Source organism: Prenolepis imparis, unplaced genomic scaffold (assembly GCF_030444845.1).
Source record: "Prenolepis imparis isolate NDT839.2.m4 unplaced genomic scaffold, iyPreImpa1.0 SCAF_9, whole genome shotgun sequence".
NCBI lineage: Eukaryota > Metazoa > Arthropoda > Insecta > Hymenoptera > Formicidae > Prenolepis > Prenolepis imparis.
The window spans coordinates 197,744-217,425 of NW_028141167.1; the positions used below are offsets into that span (position 1 = coordinate 197,744).

A 19,682-nucleotide genomic window follows, 5' to 3' on the forward strand; every position below is an offset into this window, starting at 1 on the left:
ACGTGTTTCACCCGCAAAATTGTTGCGCTGACGTAATCCAACCCCTTGTCATCATTGGAATTAAGTGAAACTCACTTTCTCCCGCTAGTCGATGTGAATTAGTTTGCAACTTTCGACTTGACAGGATTTTTTGTCAAGTAAAAACGTATTGGAGAGATTGGAAAATAAAAACGAAGAAATTGAAATAGAGTTGTGACGGAAAAATATTAGAAATTTTAAGTCAAGTTTAATGTTTTTAGAATATACATATATATTTATATGTTATTCATAAAATACATAATAATATAAATTATGAAATATAAAAAAATTACTAAAATCTAAAATAAAAAAATAATGATTTATATTAAAATGTATGCTTATATTTATAGTAATAACATAATATCTCTATGGTCTTATACGTATTTTTTTAAATAAACATTTTTATAAACTTTCCGCAAAATAATAAGAATAAAGGCGTTAAGGAATGTAATCAGACTAAGAAGGCCTTTATAATTTTGCCATGAGGAAAATAAAGAGTGCAGAAGTATATGTATTTACCATAGTCAATCTCGGTCGGCGATTCACCCTCTTCTCTTTGAAAAAAAAGCATATGAGGTTTACCTTTCATCTCGTCCCTCTCTTTTATTCGTGAAATCATCCTCTCGGTTGCATTATCACGCAGGATGATAAAAAACGGGCAGGATTACGCGACTAACGAGCCGTCAGACTGCCGTCGGCCATCAGGAGCGAATTAATTATTGTCCTTTAACGGTTTCGTTTCCGGCTCCTGAGCTTTCGGTGTCGCCATCGTTCCGGAGGGATCTGTTGCAATATTCAATTTCATGCACCCCCTTTGCGCCATGGACCTGCCATCCCTGTGCCGAAGGACAATTATTATCGTTTGTGCTGTTCCCTCTCGAATTTCGGGATGCAAATCATTGTCCCGGAAAAACGATCGTCAAACGACCATCAGGAATTAATTGCCAAAATTTTGCAAACGCGAATGTTTTTAATTCAAAATTTAGGAGATCACTCAAGTCACATCACAGTCAACTTACATACATATGTAGATGCGAGAGAGATCGTGTCGCGTGATAATATATAGTAAATCTAATTTGCACTTGTTGTATTTATAATATGTAATACGCGCGATATATGTATAAAATAAAAATTTGTAAAAAATTTAAAAATGTGAAGAGATAATTTACAAAGTTCAGGAATCAGAAGAGAGAGAAAGAGAGAAAGAGAGAAAGGGAGGGAGGAGGAGAAAAGAGATCAACATGAGCTTATCATAAATAAATAAAAAATGTATAAAAAATCTTACAGCAACGAGAAGACTGAAAATATTCGCAAGGCCATAAGGGGATTTCGTCGTTTTAATGATGAATGAATGGCAGCAGAGATGCACGCACGAAACGCGAACATTCCCGACAGGTGCGCGAATCGATTGTTATTCCGCGCGGCTCGCGTACGAGCAGCATCATTAATTGTAATGCCGTCTGTGGCGTTGCCTTTTAACGCGCGCGATGATCGGCGCCAAGTCGAATATCGATCAGAGCGCGTATGTATGTATGTACACGCGGTTCCCACCGGCTTTTATCAATGCCGCGATGCATTGCGATTCCATGTGACGTCCTCGGCTTGACATCTATTGTAGAATGGCAGGGATCGGAATAAAGAAGAAATTGCACTCTATCGAACCACCAAACCCCAAAATTACTGGCAACTTTGATAAACAGAATTGAAATACGTAGAGAGAGAGAGAGAGAGAGAGAGAGAGAGAGAAATTGCTGACGTCTAACTACAGTTAATTAATTTGTCCATGATATGATTTATTTTATAATCAAAAATAGTTAATGAAAGAAGCAGATCACTATAGCTAAAATTATATGATATTTTAAATTAAATTTTACTTTAATTTCTTAATTTAGAGTTAATTCTTTATTAAATTGAAATTAAATCTCTTAAAATTCAATTTCTTTTAATTGTTGGAAGACTAGTTTGGATCGCGCTATCGTATCGAAGACTTTGAGAGAAACTGTACTATATAGAGTATATAGGATACGATAGAATGCGGTAGCTTGCTGCAACAGAATGACTTGGCGACCTAATCAACGAGACGGTTTCACGAATCGGTCGCTGATGAATTTACGGCCTTCTGTTTGATTCCGTTAATTCGTTGATTCAAAGGAAGACGCCCACGCAAACGACGACGCTCGCTGATCGCTTTACTCATCGTGCTCTATTTTGACTGTCGCCGTCGTCCGCTCTTTCCTCCCTTCAACCGCCGAACCGCGTCTCTCGTTTTCTATTTCCATCCCCCTTTACGTGTTATTTTCGCCCGCGGAGGAAAGATATTGTCTTCCCGGAACATCGTCGGACGTCTAGCAATTTTTATTACTTCTTCTTCCTCTTTATATCCTCTTTCATTCCCTCTCTGTATAGATACATCCCACGATACATTATTACAATTTGCTTATCTCTAAATAAGTTTGAGAGAAACAATTGTTGCAAATTCTAATATACATTTAATATAAATCGAGGGTGGTATTATAGTAGAAATTATATTCGAAGATTATGAAATCGATATTTAGAGAGTGGTATTAAAATTTTGGATGTATTATGTATTTCGCGATCAAAATAATATTCTATAGATGTTTTCATAATTTTCTTGTCGCACGTACAACTTTAAAAATATGAATTTTTATTGAAATTTGTATCTTTTAACAGAGATATGGTTTTTATTTTACTTTATATTTATTACATCATGTTGCATAAAATATCACAAAGATATACATATAAAGCACTTATAGTCACTGTTATATACATTTCTAATTGTAAATAAAATAAAAATTAATGTTTCTCTCTTCTACTACAATTCTCTGTATATGTATATGCGATTCTCTGATCATTTCTTCTGGTAATTCTCTTTATTAAAGTTAAACGATAGCATTGAAAAATTGCATATATTATTGAATTGACGCTGATTCGTTTATATTATCGAGAAATTTCCCCCTTAATTTAATATCCTTACAGTTCTGCCATTATTTGACAGTTCGATGCAGTTTCTTCAGATCATATGCTCGTCGTAAATGTCTTAAAATAGCAATCTTAAGATGTGTCACACTTTCTGATGCATGCGTCATCATCATGATTCTTAGTCCTTAATTTCTCGCGAGACTTTTGTATATACATAAACATTTTTCATCAGAACATGAATCTTGCATAATTTTACGATTAAATTAAAAATATGCGCGCAAAAAAAAGATTAACATATTTATTATACAAATTATATGTGTATGTAAAATTAATATAATTATGTAATTTACAATTGTTAAATTTAAGATTGAAATGTTATTTTGATATAATATAACTTTAATTATTAAAATTATATTTATGATTAAACAAAAATTATTTTAATTTTAATTATTTTCCGATTTAATTTTAAGTAGATTGATTAAAATGAAAAATTCGTGATTAGATTGAGTGGAAATAATTAAAATTTGATTTGAATAAATTTAGATTAACATCTCTTCCATCGTTATACAAAAATTTTATTTACAATGTATATGTATAATGTATATAAATTATTTTGTTTTTTAACAATAATTATAAAATAATCGAAAGAAAGACGTAGTCATTTTATTGAATACTATTAAATGCATCATTATACAAAATGTGTGACAATATTTCGAACATTATATATTTTGAAGTTTATAATAAATTTTTTCAAGTTTCCCATAACTCTATACTCTCAAAGTTTCAAAATACAATTGTATCAAATACAAGGACGTAACTTGTTGATATTCTATAGATCCTTTGTAAATAGCGATATAGATATACATATAGATAGATAGAGAGAGAGAGAGAGAGAGAGTGACAAAACAGGAAAAGGAGGGGAGATGAAAGAGATGATGATGAGGAGGGAGAAAATGAGAGGAAGGAGAAGGCGCGAGAGATTGTATACCTACGAATAGAGAAACGTGCACTTGGTCGCGCTCGCGTATTCAGTTACGTCCGATGCGTCGTGGTGTCGAGACGCTTCTCTATGTTTCTCTTAAAATGAGTCGCGACGTCGCGCAAATGCCGCAAAAATCGTCACGTCGTTCTGGAGATCGATCCAGAACGAGGGCGGGCGGCTCTCTCTTGACTGACAAATTGAACAATTGAATTACAATATAATAACTTAAATAAAATATATAAAGTATATATAAAGGCATTTTACACAGTGAGACGATTTTTTTAACAATATATTGAGTAGCATGAATTAAATTAATATCAAACTTGTTGAGATTTCGATAAATATCTTAATAGTATTATTATAACCGATAAAAACATATATTTTTAATTTATATATTTTGCAGAAAAATAAAATGAAAGCATTTTAGAAAAAAGAATAATAATATAATCGGCGTGCGAGTTGTCAATCCGAGAAACGTTTATTGAAAAAGACAAAAGTGAAAATCACGAGGAGTCAGGGATGTGTCAAGGATTAGAATTTTAATTATAGCGCGATTAGAGCGCGATCGCAATTATGCGTTATTGTGTGGCGATTCGGTGCAAAGTGCAGAGTACAATTACGATTCGCGAGAGATAATTGCAGAGTGCATTCGAATGACGCTGGAGTATCGCGGTGACCACCGGCGGCGTCATGGCGTGTATCAGAGCGCCGAGATCCGTGCGCGGTTCCGTCGACGATATTAAGGCCGATTCCACGCGTAATATCGTGCAGGTAAAAAGTTGCTCCTTTCTTGCTCGTAATCTCTTTCGCCCCAAGAGACGTCTCGAATCAATAATTTATAATTTATAATTTATGCAAACTTTCAAGTATTTCTCGCCCCCTCTTCGCAAATTTAAAAATTTCAATCAATTAATTTTTAATCACGAAAAGAGAGAGACGGTTTAGTACAATCAAGGGTGTAATAAAGTTTTGATTGGACACTAGTAGTATATCACATCTCGCTAAATCTATTCCCGCCTGTCCACTCCATTATCAATGCGTATATATATAAGTATGGACAGATAAAGCTTTTATAAACACTCTTCTTATGTGAGTATCGAGCGGAATAAATAGCAAGCCCATTTATTCGGATTCAGACAGATAAAACAAACAAAATAAAAGAAAACAAATCAGATTCTTTTACAGTCAAAATTATATAAATAAACTACAATATATAAAATAAAATATATATCTTTTATCTCAAAATGAGATACTTTAGTATATGCGTTTCGTTCGATCTTGCTTCTGCTTCTTCCTCTTTCTCTTTGCCCTCTGAAATATCGCGGGAAAGTCCTGGGATTTAATCGGAAAAGCGCGAAAAGATTGAGAGAAGCGACGACCCCATCATCGTGGCCGCCGTAATAATGGCGACCTGAAATCATGAAGCGAGCCTTTGCCCGCGTCCCTTCCGTTCGTCTCTTTGCACGCTTAAAAATAGTACGCGATGACTAACTCTCTCCTCTCCTCGCTCTCTGTGTGGCTCCTGTCTTCCTCTCTTTCTCGTCGTGCACCACGTTTGTCTTTCCTTGTGCCTTCCAGCGTCCAGTGCGCGCTCGTCTCTCTCTCTCTCTCTCTGCCTCTTCGGACAGACTCTCGAGAGTCGTTTGCTCGCACGCTTGCACGCGCTGAAAAGTCTGGCGCTTCGCCAGCACGGTAAACGCGTCGGGACAATTCATGCTTCCTGGCGTGATTTATGTCCCCCGATGTTCACATATATGAAAAAATATATACGGATGAATACAACAATTTTTAGAAAAAACCATTTCTCACGCAAAAGTTTCTAATTGAAGATGTGCGCAATTAATGACGCAATATCGGAAGCGAGATAATTAACGACGTAGCGTAAGTAAAATTCAAAATGTGCACTCGACGAAATATCTGAAATAATATTGATTTGATTTTGAATTTGCAAACAAATTGATCAACGTATCATTTCGCTCTCTTTACTTCCCCTCTTTTCTCGCTTTCTCGTTCTCTCTCCCTCTCTCTTTGCCATCCGTTCAAATATCCGACAAATAAATAACACGCGTAGTGACAATCGTGCACCTGCGGCACTATAAAATAGCGGGTGAAAGAAACAGAGAGAAGATAAACACGGGTAACGGGGAGAGAGGCTATCGCGTGTTAATAAACGTAAGTATACATGCCATCAAGGTTGTTGCAAATAGTAGGAGATAACACCTGTGATGTGACATATATGAATCGCCACGTATGATGAAAATGCATTGCCTGACGTGTTGTTTTCGCTGAACAAGAAAACGATGAGAAAAGAATCGACAATCAATTGCAGTCGATTTCACTGACAATGAGTATACGGATATCTGTCGCATGTTACGCGAGTGTGCATCTTTACAACAATTGAGATTTATGACGTTATAGGTATATTAACAACTATGCACTAATTGAAATTTTGTGCATCGATTAAAAATTTGTCATCCGATTGTCCGACGCGATCTATAAAGTGCATAATTAGTGATATAATAATCAAAATTGTTCTAATTAGAGATTGAGATTTATGAGAAAGATGTTGTTTAATTAAACTCTAAATATATTTAATTAGAAATATAACGATAGAAATTTGAATTATAATTCATAAAAATAAATTGCATAAAAATAAAGAAAAAGGAATATTTCGGTAACAAACTTAAAACACGTTCTTCGTCGTATTAATAATAAGATAAATTGCAAAATTGCGATAACGATGTGACATGTTATGTCAAAGTGCACTATCAAGTGCTTGTTAATGCATTTTTCTGCGTTATCATCTCTTCACAGATTGGAATAATTATGCACAAGATGTAGAATTTCTTTATATCATATATGCGACTCTTTAAAGATATTTTTCATTTAAAGAAAATTTTCTTATTTTCTATATTTATTGGAGTTTTCTTCATTAGAATTTAGATAAGATTTTCCTAATTTTAATAATATTTTTTGTTTAAATATATTTATAATATTATTTTGTCGACATTTATAAAATTACATTAATATTATATTTTTTCCTGGAGAATTATAATAATTTTCGAATCGGAGTTTTTTTTTTCAAAAAACGTAAAATGTTTATTGCATTCAATTTATTATATTCAATATTATCACAAAGAAATTTTTGAGATAAAATGCATCGAAGAGCTTAATTAAGGCTCAGCGCAGAGTTAATATTTATGCACATATGTATGTATATTAAAGGCGAGACACGACATGCCAGAAAGGCGAGAGGCAAATAAGGAAACATCTCGCGAGAAATTCTTCGAGGTGGAAAGATTCCTATCGCGTCAATTGGCATTCTTCACTTTACTTCTATCATTTCGAGTAGCATAAGGTCAACCGTACAATTTGCACAAGTTTGACTAACTCGGCTCACAATAGAAATATTTATTACGATCTTTTAAAAATATTTAAGAAAGAAAATCAATTATGTGTAAAAAAATTTATTTTTTCTTTATTTTTTTTAATATAGAAGAAAATTTGCATTTTTATTCATAAAATTATTTTTACAACAGACTGACATTACTTTAAAATTAGTTTCAAGGAATTTTCAATGTGGGAAACAAAAATTATCTTGCAAGATATTTACGTGCACAATTTTTTTGCAACTATTTATTATTTTTACAATGCAAACGTTTGTAGAGGTCGAGCAAACATAACGGACAAGTAATAATTGGCGTGCAACTGTAGCACGGAGAAATAATAAAATCGATCTATATAACCATTAAAGTCTACATCTCTATAATATGTTTTCTCTTTACGAACTGTTCTTTATTATTCTCTTTCTTTCTCCTTTGCGATTGTCTTTAATATACACCGAGCTGATCTTGAGAGCCAATCGATCAAACATAATCATTGCCGTGAAATGGGACGCAATAATTAAGGGCGCATTGCAATTTTCCGCATAGCATTGCGATGAATAACTTTAATTCAATTTACTCTGTGTTTTCTCTTTATGAAGACGATGAGGAAAATGAGTCTAATATGAACATAGTAATTAAAAGTAAATATAATGAAACTGAAATTTAATATAGTAAAAAAACTATTTTTTTTTATTATAAAAATAGATTCTCTTTCTCTATCTTCCTCTCCCTTTCTCTCATATATATATTTTTTGAAAATAAGGGGAAAAAAGTATGATAACTTGGGAAATATCATTAATTATATTTATTTGTTTATTTATTGATATTATTAGAGATATCTAAGGATATTTCTATGTACATGTGTGTGCGTGTGTTTATCAAGTAACTTTATATACTTTATTTAAGACTAAAATAATACTTTAAATTTTTTTTCAGATCTATACGGATTGGGCAAATTATTACTTGGAACGAGGAGGTTGCAAGAGGAGAGTGGCCGATCTTCAGGCTGATCTCTGCGACGGTGTCCTTCTGGCCGACTTGGTGGAGGCAGTCAGTAAGTGTCCTCTCTTTTAAAAGTTATATAATTATTCAGATATATATATTGTATATATATATCGAGAGAAAGCAAAAAAATTAATATAGTAATATAGTAATTTAAAAAAATTGCCTATGTGTTATAAAAATGTGTGTTTGTGAATCTGCAAACTAAATTGCATATTCAAAAATATTATAATTAAAAATTAATGTATTTTTAATTTATTGTTTTTATGGAAAATTAGAAACATTTTTATGTGAAATAAATAAAGATTTAGTTACGGTATATTTTATTAATAAAGATCGATGAATGTGAAACTGGTCGGTCGATCGATCGGCTAGCTAACGAGTCGGTAAATCGGTGATTCGCTTAACAGAACCGAATCGTTTATGGCGTTGGACAGTTATTCATAACATAACGCACAAATTGGCAGTAAAGTTCTTACCGCATATAGAATACGATAGTCACGTGCTGTATGTACGTGCGTGCCGTATGCAATTCGTCGGGATGTCCGTTAGTCGGTTAAATAAAATAAAATGCTTTCTAAATTAATTCACGATTATATCTCTCTTGTTGCAGCTAATCAAAAAGTGATCGACGTAAACCGGAAACCGAAAAGCGTTCAACAAATGGTGAGTGTATAATACTTTAAACTAAATATTATACATATATTATCTAAAAAATGAAAAGAATATAAAGACATTTATAAAACATTTTAAAAATGTCTCAATTAATTAATATATTGTATGTTATCTATATTTATCAAATATATAGTACGACTTAAACGATTACGACTTAAATTCCAAATTAATTGCATAAGAGAAATGCGTGTATTATATCTGTTTTATTATTGCAACATATACATAATAAGTTTTTCTATTCTACATAAACAAAATATTAATTACCAATTATTAAATGCCCTTTATAATCAAATTCGAGAGAGAATGCCGATTGCGCTTGCTCATTAATTAGATGGGAGGTAAAAATCTCACCCTGTACATACATAAAAACCGAATCGACTCGAAAACTCGGTAGATCGCATTTGATGCGCGGGGCTTTCTCGGAGAAGCAAATTTAAGAACTAACCGTCCTTTAAAAATAGAGAGCTCGCAAGCTCTCGACGCTTAGGATATGCAGATAAAATCAGTGCAACCGCACGTATACGATGCACCATATAGATCACCGTCTGCGCTCTTCCTCGGAGAATATGTATTTAGAATAACGCGCGGAAAAAACAAACTAAATTGCATCTTGTGGTACATTTCTATTTTTTCCTCGAAAAATATCAAGTGTCAATATCAATTTTCAAATTGTTAACTTTTTAATTAATTTTTTTAAACATCTTTAATTAAGACGGTTATCTATTTATTTACATCTTATTTCTTTAAAAATTTCTAATTTAATTAATTTTTTAATTAACTTAATATAGACTAAAACTAGTTTTCAAATTATGTTACCGTATACTTCCTTTTTTATTTATAGTTTTTTACTTTTTTTTCTTGGTTAATTTATTTACAATAATTTCAAATTGAAATATATCACAATATACACTGGATCTTGATATCGATATACTATTTCTGAAAAATAAATTTTTTAAGCCGTCTCTGAAGCTACATTTTACTTTGTGACTTAACAAAATATATAATTCTTCGTTATAATATACTATAATATGCACTGTAAAAAAATTTAGTAAATTTACACAAATAATAGGTGTAAAAATTACATGATTAGTCTTGTAAATATAAGAAATCATGTAATTATACAGAAATTATGTAATTCCACAAAATTATGTAGATTTGTCTTTTATTATGTAAATATATCTTCTTTTATATGGAAACTTACGAAATAATATGATATTTTAAAGATTTTATGTAATTATCTAAATTTTTGTAATATTACTCAATACAACAGTAATATTCTATATATCGTGTTTAATAATATGTATAATAATAATATGTTTAATAATATATTGTGTTTAATAATATGTTTAATAATATATTGTGTTTAATAATATGTTTAATAATACAATTATAAAAAATATTTTTACATTATCGTTTTATAATTTTACATACATATTGTAAATTTATTTTTGCAATCAGCTTAATTACAAATGAAGAAATTAATTTTACTTGTATATACTGCAAATTTACAAACGCGTGGAAATTTACAACTATTATAGTGGGTCTTAAAATTACCCACTATAATAGTTGTAATTTTACACAAAATTTTTTTACAGTGTGTATAATTATATAAATATCGTCAATTTTTGCGTTATAATATAAATACGTAATAATCGTATTTTGCAATAGTATTGTACTATAAAATAAATCTACGCTTGAATCTGAGAAAAACGATCATTGCTTGGATCTCAGATTGGCATTTTACAGAAGTGCTACGGCAAAAGGATTCGCTTAGAATCACATTTCGCGTAACCTCTGACACGCACGTTTTATATCCGCGATTAAATATCTGGTTTCTCTAAGGACTTTAGGGATTCGCGCGCGGTTAATTAAAAGCCATTTATTATAACGTCTCGTTATATCCTTGCTCGTAAATTATGTCAACTATTTATTGTTTTTTCTCCTAGCGAATGCGATACTTTGTCTGAGTTTCTTACATAAGAAAAATTTTTAACTGTCTATATTGTACTTCCAATAGACATTAAATTTTGCCAATCACATTTTAGTATCCTCTGAAAGGGAGATGGTTTAGTATAGCACATACAATATTAATTTAAATAATTTAATGTTTAATAAGACATAAAATAAAAATAAAATTGACATTACATAGGTATATATAAAAATTATGTTTACATTTTAAAATTGATGCAAATTTTTCAATTATTATATATTATGTGTTACCAGAACTTGAAAAAGTATTTACTATATTTTTTGCAATTACATTTTTTTCTATTAACCGAAAATATTTTAAAGAATCGAACTATTTTTTTACTGTTATATAACATTTGACAAAATGTTAGAAAACATGCAATAAAATTTCAAGATAGATAGCTTTCTATCCCATATATAATATTATAAGGACTCCATTCTTGGAGGCAATCCTTCAATTTGTATCCTTTGAGGAAGAGCATTACACGTTGACTCAGGATTATGCAAATTGGGAACACGAAGAGGTATCACTCTATTCGATAAAGAGAGAGACGGGGAAGGGGTGGGAAGGAGATAGAGAGAGAGAGAGAGAGAGAGAGAGAGAGAGAGAGAGAGAGAGAGAGAGAGAGAGAGAGAGAGAGAGAGAGAATATAACTCAACTGCGCGTTTCGATCTATACATCCGGATGTGACGTGGCTCGTTTTCTTAGCGAGATGCACTTAGAATCCATAAAACACGCGTTTCTCCCCTCTCACCTGGTTTTGTCTCGATCGTTTTCTCTCCTTCCTTTTCTATTCAAATATCTACTATTCAATCTTCGTACTCTCGTAATAAATAGTGACGATCCAAAAATTAGAAATATTCATGTTTCCTTGTTGCTTTTAATACAGTAAAATTCGTGTCAAAGATTATAAATGACTTGATGCACACACACACATAGATATTAAAAATATATAATAAAATATATAATAATTAAAAATATAATTAAAATAAATCAAATAAATAAAAATAATTAGGAACAATTAAATCTTGTTATATGTATATTACATTTAAAAAATTTTATTATAAAATTTTATTTTATAGTTATAGTTTATTATATATTTTACATTTTATTATATATATTTAAAAATAAATGTAAGTATATAATTTTTTAAATACATAATGAAATATAACTATAAAAATTTTATATATAAAAAGCGTGGGAGAAGTGACAGCAAAAATTAGTTTTATTTTTGAATTGAATACAAAATTCAAAACATTATTCTTCAGTTGTTTGACAGAAACTCGATAATTAACTAAACTAGCAAACTTTGCACATAACTTTTAATAACTATATAGTATATGCTTTATATTAAGTACGCTTCGTATTACTCTAGAATTTAGTTCACGTTGGCACTTTGACAGCATAGACTGATGTAGAGCTCTTCCAAGTCTTTCCTCTTGGAGTTTTGTTCTTACCCTCAATCGAATGAGTAGCAGAAACGAGCCTAGGTAGTCGACTCGTAGAGAGAGAAGTCGCCTTTCCAATTTCGCGGTGTCGAGGGTGGACGCTAAGGAAAGGAGAAGGGCTCCGGTCTATAATTAAAAGCAAGCCAAGCACACGCACCATATGTACACGGTGATTCATAGTGATAAGTGAGGATAATCAATCGAGGCAGAGAAACAAACCCATTATTATGTGATGGCTTAATCGAGAGGCTTTAAATATTTTTCAACATTAAAGAATATTTTTTATTCGAAACTTTATCTCAATTAGTTAAGAGTTGACTGATATTTAGAGCAGAATTTAATTCTAATTTTTTTGTTTTTTTTTCTATTTTTTAAAAATATTTCACGCCATATTTTCGTCGATTTCGTTGATGTTTTTAGTAATTCGTGAAACAATCTATAACCGGTGCGTATCATGTGTTTTCCTTTCTGGCCCGCGCTCCGCACGCGACTTACAATTCATCGTCGGTTTACAACTCGTACGCACTCCTGTGACACATACAATAGCGTACAGAGCAAAACGTGCGTTCTCCGTGCTTCGCTAAGCAAACCGGAAACGTCCGATGGTTGCATAAGTCAGCAATATAGCATTATGCACGCAGAGATGCGGTCCATTCTCTTATTATCAACCAGCCATATCAATCCTTTCACTTGTCAGTCTTTGTTTATTGAGAGAAAAAAAAGTCGCAAATATATTTTTAAAAATTAAGAAAGAAGAAAAGATTTGAATTTTTAATAAAATTTCAAAGAAAAGTTTTAAAATTTTATTAAATGTAATAAAAGTCTGGATTATTCTTTTAAATTAAAAGGTAAATCTGTATTTCTAAATTACTGATATTATAGTTATGTTTCTAAATCTCTCTTTTGGATTGATCAATTCCGATTTAATTACGATGGTGCATCGAAAGCGTTAATTTTTCTCACCGAAAGATTTGTGTGTTTCTTTTTCAATCTACATAAATTTGTTACCTGCGACAGAATTCGAGAGTTCTCATCTCCTTCGGTCATGAACGTTGTTTTAATGATTAAAGAGCCGGCTAAACTCGAACTTAAACCGGAACTGGCATTACATCTACTGGCTAGCGTTGGACCATTGCAATCTATTTCTATTTCGCGGAGAAATTCACTCTCTAGAGATAGCAAAGATGAGTCATTTCGTATATATTAGTCAAGCACCGGTCTATTTAACCGAGTCGACGACGACTTAATCGAGAAATATATTTTACTTTCAAATAATTTTATAGCGCGTGTGTTGAATAATACACCATAAAATATTTTTTAATGATCTAAAATCATTATTACAAATTGAGAGAGTACGTAGAATCGTGAGATAATTTATATCCGTAAACGAGGTAACGATATAGAGCCAAAGTATTTAAGTAAACGCGGCTTGATGAACGAGCGTTTAAAAATCGATTATTCGATTGTTTAGATTAGGAAAGCGTGAGAGCAAGTATTAGGGAAATCGTATTGGGTGTTGAACACGATGAAAATGCCGCAGGTGTCCTAGATACGAGTTAGTACACATTTATACACTACACGAGTCGAAAGAGGAAGAGCGAAGAGAGAAAAGGAGGAAATATATATATATATATGTATATATATTCGTAGGCGCGGTTTCCCGGTAAGATCGCTTTGTGAAAAAAAAGAAACGTTCTAGGCCATATTTCCTCTTTCAGAGACTGAAAAGCCTGTTGTATACATATATTGGGTGTTCCTAAAAACTCACATTTCTACTATCTCGGACAGTAAAGTATAATTAACAAGCACTTAAAAATAAAATTTTTCACAAGTTTCATGCGTTTACTTATTCGATTACATTAAATTTTTCTTTTAGTTTAATTATTAATTTAATATTATAATTTAGTTTTACAATAACTATTAATATTTATTTAGCTAATTTATATTATATCATCATACACACATATTGTTTATTTTTTGTTTAGTAGAATTCACTCTAACTTGTAAGACTCATTTCTTCTCGGTGTAAATATACACTTTTTCTATCTCCAGATTAGTCAGATACCAAGTATCTGATGATAAGTCTATTTTCTCACGTAAGAATTCTTGTGCAAAAATCATCAATCGATTATGTCATTATTCGAATGTGCGTTATTAGATTAATTAATATTTGCCGTCCATTATTAAACTTAAATATGCCTTTATATTTATCGTAAAGCAATACAACGATCAAAATAGCGAAGAGATAAAGGCGGACAACGTATTCACATAATGTTTATTTGTATAATGAATAAGTAAAATTGCTTCTCGTAATCGTCCATCGCATTTTCATTGATCCGCGCGGATGTCCGCGAATGATTCGGAATGCAATTTTCCCCTGACGTAGCAGTGCATTCTTCATCTTTGCGCACACTCGACTCATGCTTGATTGTTTTAACATTATAAATATTTATTTTTCCTCAATTAGAAAATGACAATGTCTGCTGTTATGTATGAATTAAGATTAGCTCTTTCACTCTCTTTCTCTCTCTCTCTCTCTTTAATTAATTATATAAAATTATTTATTGTAAATTAAATCATTAAATAAATTGCAAACAAATATTGTATATTTTACAAATAATAAATTTTAAACAACTTTTTTATATATTACATTATATTTTGAATATTTAATTATTAATTAATTTATTTGATTACATATATATTAAGCTTATTTTTTTATTTTAAAAGTTTCTTTAAAAATTTCTCCAATTTTGATTAAACTCTTTATATGTATATAACTTTCTGTCTTAGTAATTTTTATCATTTTAATATATATTTTATTAGCAAAACATTTTACTCTTAAACCACGGGACTTTAAAATAGAGCATTCTGAAGGGAGTACATCGATACTTCCGGTCGTTTGTCAGCGCACAAGCGAGCGGGTTCGTTTTCAAAAGTTAATGAAATTCCCGTGAAAGCCGATAAATTGTTACATTGTCGGCCGACGGACTGGTGTGTTCGTGAAAGATTCAGCAATTCGATTCGCGGTGTCTTGGTGAATGAGCCGACCGCGGGAAAAAAAAGCCTCGCCTCTTTCGGATCCTGTCAGTATAGTAACCTTCTAAATACACAATATGCCGAGTAAATTGGATGGAAATACACAGATCAAAAGTGATCAGTGCTGTCTCTTTCCTCTGGAAAGGAATGGTTTTTTGATCGTCGAGTCTCAGATTGAAAGATATTGTTAAAAAAAGCTTAAATCTTTTTTTAATATCATATTTTTCTTGAATAATCTTAAGCTAACTTTTTTTAGATAATTAAATCTCTCGAAAGCACGAATTTTTTAATCTTTGCAACCTTAAAATTATAGCGTTTTTGACTGACGCGGATCTGGAAACAATTAAACGATGATAAATTTATATGACTTTATGTTTGTTTATATAAAGTATGTATATTTGGATAAAAGAGTTACAACAGAAGCTGACATCTGACATGGGTATATGATGTTGTAATTGTTTTCGGAGCAATTTCAAACTTAAATTAAAAATTTTTGGAGCTTTAGATGTTGGAAACATTGAGACTCTTTGACACTTTAGAATTTGAAAAACTTGAAATCAACTTGAAGAAACTTGAACTTTCAAAATCTTAGTACCCTGATCTTGGAATTTTCTTGGAATCTTTAGATATTTGTACTTTTTTAATCTTTTGTCATTTAATGAATGATGATTTATCAATTTATCCTAAAAATTGTCATACACGTTAGCAGTATCGTTATTTGATCGTTGTTGTTTGTAAAATAAATTTGTTATAAAACATTGATTCAATGACACATGGATAGTTACATAAATGTGATACGATCTGACTCACGATCCGCTGACCACGTGGATACCTGGACTCTCTAGGCTCCCACACTTGGAAAGTGCTCCCACTACCCACTACCACTTGCCGATTCCTTCCTTTTTCCTTTGGCCTTCTCCGCAGCCTGCTAACGTAGTCTCTGTTCGTCCAATTGCGCTGTAGCTTACCTCGACCTCGTGTATCCGTGTATGCTTTCTCTGTCTCTCATCGCTTAGTATCCCACGAGTGGTCCAGCAGTGCGGATGCTGCACCGATTCTCGCGTCAGAAAGCGCGCGAAATAATGTGTCCATAAAGGAATCGATTAATTTTATCGCAGAATGAAATGCCGTTAACGCGATGCTAATTAGCAAATTGACGATAATCGTTGTGCGATTTATATTTTGTTTTTGTGTTTGATTGAGAAAACAAGAGTTATTATTTCTCATAATAATAAGGTAACATTTTCAATTAAAACGTTGATTTCTAACTCTCTTCTATAAGAATTTAATTTCTATATTTATGCTTATTTAAATTTCTTCTTTTATATTCATATTATTTATAAATAATTAAAAAATATTGTTATATAATACTGTTATATGTAAATACTTTTAACATTAAAAATTGAATATTGCCGACAAACATTAATGCGATTTTCGAATCTTTACTATAATAAAAAATAAAGATAAATTTTGAATCGAGCGACGCATCTCTCATTCATGTTTATCGCGATATTCCCTTTAAAAAACTAATTTGCGTGTTTAAAATATAAACAGATTTAGGATACGGGTATTATCCAGATACGCTGCATGAACATGTGTCTTCTATCTTTTCTCAGTCAGTTAATGTTTCGTAAATGTTCGACTAGCACGTGCTGGCAATAGACGGGAGATCCTCAAAGTCGTTTTACCTTTTATAATCTTCTCTCTCTTCCTCTTTCTTTCTCTCTCATAACTACATTCTTTTTGAAAGAAATAATTATAGATATATTATTCGACTTGACCATGACGCGCATTTACTTTCATCTCTGCGAATAATTATTGGAATATTAGAATTTATAGTTGCCGCTGCAGCTGGCACAAATATCGATATTCGGAAAATATCGAATAAATTAACAGCATTTATTAAATGAGCAAAAAAATTCCATTAAAATTTTATATGATAAAATGTTTTAAAATACTTTTTAAAATACTTAACGAAATTTAGAATTAATAATATAAAGATTAGAAATTTAGAATGTGTGTGTGTGTGTGTGTGTGATAGTTTGCTCTTTAAAACATAAGCAAATTGTAAAATTAATCTAAAACATATTGTTTTATATACAATTTTATATAATTATTAAAATGTAATAATTCACAAATCATTTTTTTTGTGTTTTGTAATTTGATAAAATTATTTTAATACTTAAAAATTAATTAAAAGCATTAACTTAATTTTAGTATTATATTTTTTAATTAAACTTGCAAAATAAAGAGATAATTTTGCGGAAAATATAAATTAAATATGCAAAGAAATGAACACTTTAGGCCGTAAAGAATTAATAGCGCCAAAATACCGATAACTCTAATGTAAAGACTACTTTGGAAAAGTAATTCTACATTCAATCATTTTGCTCTTTGAAAAAACTTTTTCTCTGAACTCTCTCAAAAAGTTCTTTTTAACCGTTTTAAAATTTTGCACTATTTATTCATGATACTTTAATTAATTTAAAATTTATTCTTTAATTTATAACACAAAAGTTTGACAGGATAATCTCTATTTACAATATAATATATAATAGCTATCAATATTTTTCCTACAAATATACGAATAGATATAAATATTATTATATTCACTGTAAATATATAATTCTAAATATAATTTATAAATGTTTTCATCAAGTTTTTAATTCCAACCATTTCGAGATTCGTTTAATTGAATCCAGACCAGGAAGCAATAGCGAACCATCGAATTCACAGAAGGTTGATTTGACGAACAAACAATGATCCGAATTGTCAATCAAAGCAACAATGATACTCGCGCGCAGTTAATAAAGCGACCGTTAATTCGGCAACGACAACATACCATAGTGAATTCCTCTTAACTAAATCGGACCCCTCGACACACCCGAAATCATTACATTTGCTGCATTTGTCGAGCAAACTCTCATTTTCTCTCGTGCAAATGCATGTTGGAATACTTCGCAGAAATACTCGAGATCTATTGAAATACCAGACAAGACCATTAATGAAAATCCTTGAGATTGAAAGATAATTATATTAATATAATATAAACACAATTATTAATACCTACACATTCTTAATATACGCATGACAAGAGAATGATAGTAATATATTTTAAAAACTGAAGAAACACACACTCGAAATATAAAAGAAATAAATAATATAATTTTAATTACATGCTTTTTTATTCATATTGACGAGGATAATTAAGCAGGAAATATTCTTTACACAAAATTTGCAAGTTTAATATAATCAAATTTTCTATTAATATTATTTGAAATGAACAATGTATAAACTTACGTGTTTGGATTGATATTCTTCAATGTTTAAATTCTTCTTCAAGTTTAACGTATCTATAATACATATAATTTGTCAATTTTTTATATCTAGGAATAATTAATTGGATAGTGAAAGGGAACATGTTGCGCTGTATTAAAAAAGCGACGAAACAAACCGTGTGAGCAAATAAAGATTGAACGACGACTTCGTGTGACCCACGGGTGCCCGTTTTATTAAATTATTATCGCCATTTACGAGTCGAGCCTGTTTGGGATCGGGCAACGTTAATAAACGGCCGCGAGAGATCGGCCGCAATGTCAAATTGCTTCTTAAAACGAGCGTACAGCAAATTGCATAAGTGGCAAGGTACCCGCCGACCAATCGTAACATCGTCCCCGCTACTGTGCATGTCGTATATGCGCTTATGTATTATTCTTTCTTCATGCATTTCGCATACCTGCGTCCGACCGGGATCTTTCGCGTAAATCGCTGCCGACTTCCGCCGTCGCGGAAAATTGCCAAGTCTTATTATGACGCGGCCTTGGGGTGGGAAAATAGACAATTATTACTGTCGGGTTGCGTTTTTTCAACAAGATCGGCCATTCGCGTGATATAATCATGTAATATTACCAATAATTACAATAATAATTGGGCTGTCAATTTGTTATATTCCTTGCACGCGGCTTTCACAAAAATTTATTTATATATCAGTACAGCATTTTTATATTTTTAATAATCAATTATATATTATTAACGTATTACAGTAAATGAAGCGCTATCTTTTATTATCATTTAAATTTTAATACAATAACAATATAATGATATGGTTTTTTTTATTCCGGCTTTTCCTAATACCTTGCAAGCAAGAAACGGATAAAATAGAGGATAAAATAGAGAGAGAGAGAAGAATAAATGTGTTATGTATCTCACATAAAAAACATTCCATT

General features: G+C 31.3%; 1 protein-coding gene across 6 annotated transcripts in view; it reads left to right on the forward strand.

Annotated features, from left to right (window-relative positions):
• The window catches only part of Sick (sickie), a 155,963-nt gene that overhangs the window by 36,108 nt on the left and 100,173 nt on the right, over positions 1 to 19,682 (forward strand). For 4 of the 6 annotated variants that reach the window (XM_083046695.1, XM_083046690.1, XM_083046691.1 and 1 more), the window contains exons 2-3: positions 8,263 to 8,380; positions 8,942 to 8,994. In XM_083046695.1, coding sequence (XP_082902821.1) covers positions 8,263 to 8,380; positions 8,942 to 8,994 — 171 coding nt within the window. Of the gene's footprint in view, positions 1 to 3,996; positions 4,208 to 4,343; positions 4,712 to 8,262; positions 8,381 to 8,941; positions 8,995 to 16,579; positions 16,693 to 19,682 lie in introns of those variants that run through there. The other 2 variants (XM_083046694.1, XM_083046698.1) reach the window with 2 other exon arrangements.